The sequence below is a fragment of the Lygodium microphyllum genome, unplaced genomic scaffold, assembly GCF_053477565.2.
Source record: "Lygodium microphyllum isolate KBCC unplaced genomic scaffold, Lygodium_microphyllum_v1.1.10 scaffold_118, whole genome shotgun sequence".
Classification (NCBI taxonomy): Eukaryota; Viridiplantae; Streptophyta; class Polypodiopsida; order Schizaeales; family Lygodiaceae; genus Lygodium; species Lygodium microphyllum.
Window position 1 is genome coordinate 261609 of NW_028229601.1, and position 7911 is coordinate 269519.

The following is a 7911-nucleotide window of genomic DNA, read 5'->3' on the forward strand; positions in this document are numbered from 1 at the left end:
CCCGATATTTTTTAACACAGTTCAAATATTGCGTCTACAAGCGCGTCTATGGAGCCTTTTTGTTACAGTGGTATGTTATATCTTCAACTCCTTGAAGTGCGAGAATATATGATCAAAGCAATATTTCGAGTGTAGATGAGGACAATATGCAAATAGAGGGGTTGATATTACAAGGGATGGAGGCCACCGAAAGCTTGGAGCATGTAGAGGAGCCAGAATCAAGTAACAATGATAGAAATACAAGAGTCCAAGAATTCTTTGAGAACGAGATAGACTCATCCTTTTGTGGTAACATGTCTATCGACCTTCCAGTGTATGTGGAGTTGTGTCAGGAGATTGACATGGGACCATAGGGTACTTCATACTTGGAGCATCCACCTACTCAATTCGTTGACGAATCACTTATAAGGATACATAAGATATGAATTTTAAGTAAGATCTTTTTTTTAAGATTTATATTACCATGCTTTGTATGATTTATATTGATTATGCTAACATCAATTTTTGTCTATGCAGGTGACATTTGTGGATATTTAGATCAGCATGATGAGTCGAGGGATGAGGGATGAGGAGCTACATGAGATCTTCACGCGTATGTCTCCAGATCAGATGGCTCGATGCAAAGCTATGGTGGACCATGAGCTGTCTCTGACACCATCAGGCCATTTTTTAGATCTACTTTGGTGCACTCTGATGTTTCAGGTCGACGCTCCAGACTTGGGCCACACAGAGGGAGTGGTTCTGGAGGATGCTGCAGAGACATGGATACAGTGAGCCCGCAGCGATTGGCTCGAGATACACATCTACTCCTCGCTCTCGTGGTGATTCGAGAGAGCGTGGCTCAGGTGGTTGTTATGGAGGTACCGACCTAGTGTCTCCGTCTCATCATTCTATTGGAGTTGCATCACCGATGGGATTTGTCACACTTGTGGGGACGTCTACTCTAGTTACTCCAGCTTTTGCTCAGTCGTCTACAGCCAGGTGGCATCCCTATGGGTGCTACTCCGAGAGATACTACCCCTATAGCCACACCAGATGTATAGGGGTCTCTTAGATATGCCCAGGAGCGTGGTTGCAGGTGGGAGAGAATACATCTTAGGCATACCCTAGAGGGGTATGGATACCTTGTAGATGATAGGACATGAGCCATTATCATGAATGATGAGGGAAGGAGGGTGACGGCTCGTATGAGAGAGTTGTGCCAACAAGTTTTTCGGCACAATGTCTTGGATCATTGGAAGAACATACCGAAGGGGAACAAGGACTACATAGTAGTATTCTTGCATGAGGAGTTTCTGGTATGTGCCACAGCAGATAGTTTTTCCACAGGCTGGATGATGGAGTGCATGTGTGCGTACATGTCACACAAACGATCAGACACACACAAGGCACTTAAGAGTGGAGCCTCAAAGCCTGAGTGGCTAGACTCGAACGACTAGCACTAACTTAGAGAGGAGGCTACAAATTCTCCAGGACGTTGGAGACAGCAGCACGAGGCGGCGAGGGCACGACTGGAGGCACGAGTAGTCCATCATCTTGGGAGTGACAGTCACATTATATATCTAGAGGACTTTGTAAGTTTTTCTTTTGTTCTGCTTTCTTATTTTTTTTCAATATCCCTTGTACTGACAATCATGTTTCTAACAGTTGTATTTTGTTTTCTTTGTAGTACTCCATTACAAACCGCGATCCCACCGGCCTAGAGACTCAATATGTAGAGAGACACAATGTCACTACATTGATCGACCGATTGTATGGACGCGGTGGCCCTGTAAGTCACTCATCTTTTTTGTCCATAGTTACTAAATTTAATTAAAATGCATTATTGTATGGTGGACTGATGTGTAGTTGTTTCTTTTTTTGTAGAGTACATTCGTATAGCTCGCCCTTGGATCCATGGAGCTCACATACTCTTGTTTTTTGGTCACGTGATTTGTGTAAGCATTTTCTAATGTCGCTTTCATTACGTAATCATGTATTTATTTCATGTATTAGTGTTATGATTCAAGTACACTTTGCCTTCATTTATACGAGCATTGTACACATTACTGAAACTCTTTTATATGGCCTAAATAAAGCACATAGTGCTATGCCTTACCACAATTTTTTTTTTCCTGTTACCGTCGCTATTAGCGTCACAAATTTACTGCACGCATCGCAACATGCATCGCAAAGCGTCGTTATCAGCGTTGCTATCTGCGCCAGGATCAGGGACGACGCAAATAGCGACGCTGATACCGACTGTTCTATGGCGTCGCTAATACCGACGTTTTTTGCGAGGATGGGGACAAATTTTTTTATGAACATTTTCGTTGCTTTGAACGTCAATATAAGACATGTATCTTGTAGTGTAAATAATATGTGTGAAAAATGTATTATAACACTCCTTCCACACAAAGCATAAAATACAATGTGAAGGGTATTCTCTTGCATAAAAAGGCAAAGAATGATAGAGAATGACAAAAAAAGGTGCTATAATAATGGACTATGCCATACCTCATTTCTTGACATCAAACTTAAGGTGCCAATACATGTTCCGGTGGATGTGCTAAAAAGAATTGATAAATGTAGCATTATGAGGACTTAGTAATTAGAATCAAATAGATATCTTACTATTATGCTTTTGGGGATACAAAGCATAATGTGAGAACTCACGCACCCATGAAACTCAATCCACACCCAAACCACTACGCCATGACCCCATTGGCATAAAGACTCACTAATCCATACCTCAACATGATATGGATTACTTCAACATGATACTTTATGTGTATGGCTTCAAAGCTACAACTTAGTACTCTCGACCAAGTTACTTTTGGTTCTTTGCCTTCTACTCTTTCTTTCTCACATATTGAACTCAATGATTATGTTTCGGGTGAGACTTAGTTTAAGTTGTATTTTTATAAAAGAAAATAAGGCAAAAAGTAACTAAAGCTTCTCAAATATAAGAGGCATGCCATGCTGAGGCTGCAAGGTGAGGATGGTGGTGGGGGCGTGACGGTAATTGGGTGAGACGCGGAAGCGATAGCGTTGCAGGATGGTCGACAGAACCACCTTGGCTTCCAGCATGGCAAAGGTCTGCCCGATGCAGTTGCGGGGCCCCATCGAGAATGGCAGGAATGCATATTGGCTTGCCTTAATGCCCACCCCACCCTGCTCAAACCGCTCAGGGCGAAACTCTAATGCATCCGGGCCCCAATACCTCTTATCATGGTGCCAGACAATGATTGGCACCATTAGCGCCGTCCCTGCAGGAATCAACACCTTTCCAAGCTGCAAGTCTTGGGAGGCTTCCCTTAACATTGCTATGAGAGGGGGATATAATCTCAGTGTCTCATTCAGTACCATGCCAGCCTGCACCAAACAATCAAGCATATATAAAGCACATTCATTGATGTAATCGAAAAATGAGTTTGTTTGTATACAAAGCACCTTGCTATCGGTGTTCACTGCTTGTCTTTCAGAAGAAGTTTTAGACAAATTCCCCCTATGATTTCCACATTGCGATTTACAGGCAACATCTAAGTTTACTAAATTGGGATAGCAGCATAGGAATCTAAGTTCTGCAAGATCATGACGAACATTGAAGTATATCTATCATTACTGGAGACAAGTGAAGTTGCATGCTTTGGTGTGGTTACTTACAACTTTCAGTTGATTGATTGACTCGGCTGATGGCAGATCCTGCATCCCACAAACAGCGTGCACTTCCTGTCTTACCCGCTCTTGCCATTCAGGATTGCTTGCTAGCAATAGAAATGTCCACGCCAGCAATGTTGATGTCGTTTCATGCCCAGCAAAGAAGAAGGTCCTGCACTCATCCAGAATTTCATCCATCCCCATACTCAAGTTCTTCTGACTTCCCTGCAATTGTCCGGCATTTGCAGCCATCAGAAGCCCAAGCAGATCATTAGTATCAATGCTCCCTTGGCACGATTTGTCTGTCTCTAACCGATTCTCAACGATCTTCCGAAGCACACTTTTTATACTCCGATTCAGCTTCCACCGATACCAATTGAACGCAGTTGGTATATATCTGCAGCTCCAACAAGCAGGTACAATATGTCTCAGAAACCAATCGAATCATCACGTTAATGAGTCATCCACTGCACCTACCCTAACCACGTGTTACACCAACTGTGCATGGTCATTTACTAGCCATTCATGAGCACAAAGATTAACGAACAGGTCTAGTTCTGTGACCTTGAACCAGGGATGTAGACGGTTCGAATTAGCTTCTCAAACATGATCTGCTGCTCGCGCTGCATCTCAAACATTTGCCTGCCTTCTGCAAAGCTGCTTCCAAATGCAGTGTGGGCAATGATATCCGCAGTCAGGTTTTGGAATGCACCGAGTGCTTCGATCTCTTCCCCTTTCTCCAGTTGACTCTCCCACTGCTCCATCATAGCAATGGTGCAGGCAGCCATAACAGGAGCCATGGCCTGCATAGAACAAGATGATGGTCACAGAACATGTCATAGGAAGAACATTCCTAACGTCGATCTTCACCAACTCCATGGAACCAGAGTCGGAGACAATATATTGTTCATGATGAGGTTATGCGGCCATACGATATTGGCAGATAAGGTAATTGATTCCTCCCACAGCCCATGCAGCTCTTTTGCAAGTGAAAGAGCAACCGATTCATGCTTGCCCAGTTTTGAGAGCCTTGGGATGCTGGTTCATCTTAAGATTGATATTGCAGCACACAAATTACTTACAACAACAGATCATAATTAGTGTACTCTACCTTGAGCTTCTCGAGGAAAAAGGCCGGAGTCATGATGCGTCGATGCTGCGCCCATTTCTCACCTTCTAGGTTCACAAGGCCCTTGCCTACGAAGTCATCAGCATCAGGTCTTCTCCCTGCCTTGGTAAAGTACCCAAACTTGGTCGACAAAATTTCTCTGGCTTGATGAGGGTCTGTGAGGGTGACCCAGGCTCGTGGTCCAAACCAGTATACGTAAAGGTCCCCTACAGCTAAAATTACTGACGTTAGCATTATAATATATATGCAGCAGGAATATCAAGAAGGTCCCCTACAGCTAAAATTACCGACGTTAGCATTATAATATATATGCAGCAGGAAGATCAAGAATGAATTACTCATCTGACCGTAGAGCTTGGACCAGTGGTGGAGGTGAGGGAGGACGCGTGGGACGATGTCGTGGGAGAGCTCCGGCATGGGCCTCGCACGTGCGTCCTGATAGAGGGAGTCAAGCTCCGGGAGGTTGCCACGCGGGGGGTGGAAGGGCAGGCACTTGATGCCCTGGGCCTCGAAGGCTCGCTTGAAGCGGAGGGGCCTGAGCCAGAAGGCCTGCAGGAGCTTCCAGGCGGCATACAAGAAGGCCGTTGCAGCCACCACCAGCACAGACAAGGCCACTTCCTTGACATTGTAAGTGCTCCCCATAATACTCCACCCAGTGTCTGTGCGTCTGTCTGTCTCTCTCTCTTTCTGTGTGAGCCCCAGTGACCAGGATTTTCTGATGAGATATGCACTCCGAGTACACCACCTTCAGCTTTTGTCTAGTCTAACTTCGTCCATGTAGTCTCTCACCAGCATTTTCTGATGAGAACACCGACACCAGCCTCAGCCATTGTTATTTATATCTCCAACTTCCTAGGTGGAGTCGTCTTTGCCAAAGGGGCGGCAACCAGCCTCAGCCATTCTCATTATCTCCAACTTCCTAGGTGGAGTCGTCTTTGCCAAACGGGCGGCAATGGGAATCGATTATGTCTTTATCTAGTGGAGACCTCATGAATGGAAGCATCAAATGATGCTGCTATTAGGATATTAGGGCATGTTAGTTTATGCAGCAAATAGATATAATTGAAACTATATTACCCACAAAAAAATAGTAGCGAATTGGGACCAATTCACTCGCTATAAAGAATTAAATTCTATAGGCCCTAGGGGGGTTTTGAGTTGTGCTGAATGGGAAAGTAGTCACTTAGCATTTCAATGTAGCATTCATTAAGCATCAATATATACTTTTATCTCACAAAGCGCCCAAACTTATGGTTGCTTAGTAGCTTTAGGTGAAGTGAAATAAGAAAGCAATTCCATAGCATGTAACTTAAACTTATTGTTGCATGGGAGCTTTAGGTAATAAGAAAGTAATTACATCACATGCAACTCATGTAAATATTAAGGTATTTATCTACTTCTGTATAGCATACAAACAATTGTTTGTTAGGGACTCTGGGCCATGCTAAATAAGAAAGTAGTTATGTGATGTACACTTTATATACATTAAGCCATTATATATATTTATCCTGCAAGGTAATTTTGCCAGATTTGCAAATTGACAATAAATTGGGATATATTGTGTCATCTTATAGGGTTATTGTTTAGTTTTCCCTTTAATTAATTGTTAAGATTTTAAAACATCACTACACATGGACAAGACATCGACAATAATCACAATAACAATATACATGGTTGCAGTTTGGATTTATGGTGTCCTTCCATCAAAATGATCAAGATTGTTACAATTATCGACATGACCAATGCTATAATTGTTGTTATGCCCTCGCTATGAACATCCCTGTCAGGGACGCATATAGCGATGTTGAATACAATCGTACCTTTACATGTAAAATTTTAATGCTGCATATTTTGATGTATTGAGTGATTATTTTTTAATGATATTTTTGATACTTTTGCAATTTTCCAATTTTTCCACGTGTATGTTGTTATATATGCTCAATGCCCCACCCTTGTAAGGTCCCACCAATGATCCATGGTGCTTTAAGTTGTAAGGCCCCCATTATAAGCAGAAGCCATGTGTAAGCACAGACATTGGGTGGGTCTTGACTTGTATGTCAAATGAGATCTATGTGATCTGATGGTAAAAATGTGATCTTTGTAGATCTAGCCTTTGGGTTAGATAGAATAGTTATACTGGTAGCAACTCGAAGCATTATGCATTGAGTTGCGAGGTGTGGGAGTTATCAAGGGCTAATGGTTCCCTTGACAAGGGTTCGAGGCCTGTAGTATCCCCTACTCGATGGTAAAGAGAATATTCCCTAGCCGAATAGGGAAGGTTGATAATATGGTTGGATATGTCGATCAGACTACCTTCTCGGGCGATAAAAGGAAGATCCCTCTAAAGCCATTCTTCATCTATCTTTTACCCTGTCAGAGTTCTTCGAGCTACCCTTAAGTTCTTCACCTATCATTTGTTTGGATCACCATCTAAGCTTCATAGTGGAAGCACAAGGGTGGGAAGATCCATCTTTGCCTAAGTTCATTTGAAATTAAAGCAGTCTTTATTCTTCTCATATTTTCTATGTTTTCTTTACTCCTTGCTCAGATTCTGTTCATTATGCCATGTAATTTCTACATACTATCAAAGCCCAAGGGGCTTTGAGGAGTGAAGAGTACGCAAGAGACAAGCGCTTCAACAGTGAAAATGAGAGATATTGTCTGTTGCATCAAGTAGCAGTACTAGCGCAGCAAGTGGTAGTGTTGTTGTACCAATAATTCAAACACTGAGGATTCATCCACCAACCTTTAGTGAAGGCAAGTTAGATGGTGTACAAAGTGCACTTTGTGAAAGTTTAAAAGCATAACGAGCATTGATTCTTATGAGCTTTTGGAGATGGTGTTGGGGACTGACCCAGAACCACAATCCACCCTCAACCCATTAAATTTGAGTGATATGAGTGATATGAGTCCTCCAAATGGAGATCTTCTACGAGCTTGGAAAAAAGGGAACACAAATGCATTGTGTATCTTAGTTACAAGTTGTTTTTATAGTATTTTGACCTTGATTTAGCATACAACCAAGGCAAGGCTTGGAACATACTCAGGAGTTAGTACAAAACATGAGAAACAAGGGTTCAAAACTTAAAGAATCAACTAGCAACATAGACGTTTACTAAAGGAGAGATAGTTGAAGCATTCAT

At 42.6% G+C, this 7911-nt stretch overlaps 1 protein-coding gene across 1 annotated transcript; it reads right to left on the reverse strand.

The window, feature by feature from the left end:
• Positions 1-2928: 2928 nt before the first annotated feature.
• LOC148008608 (cytochrome P450 734A1-like) lies at positions 2929-5285 on the reverse strand. The gene is made up of 5 exons (XM_087674168.1): positions 5116-5285; positions 4751-4980; positions 4204-4442; positions 3646-4036; positions 2929-3354 (listed from the first exon to the last, which is right to left on the reverse strand). The coding sequence occupies exons 1-5, from the start codon at positions 5183-5185 to the stop codon at positions 2929-2931; spliced, it is 1356 nt and encodes a 451-aa protein (XP_087530294.1). The 5' UTR covers positions 5186-5285.
• Between the last annotated feature and the right edge of the window lie 2626 nt (positions 5286-7911).

Excerpts from the sequence above, each read along its gene's own strand:
- LOC148008608 (XM_087674168.1), bottom strand. The coding sequence starts at position 5,185 with ATGCCGGAGCTCTCCCACGACATCGTCCCACGCGTCCTCCCTCACCTC. Across the intron at positions 4,443-4,750 it reads TTTTCCTCGAGAAGCTCAAG|GCCATGGCTCCTGTTATGGC; the intron begins GTAGAGTACACT and ends TGTTCTATGCAG. Across the intron at positions 4,037-4,203 it reads GTCTACATCCCTGGTTCAAG|ATATATACCAACTGCGTTCA; the intron begins GTCACAGAACTA and ends TTGGAGCTGCAG.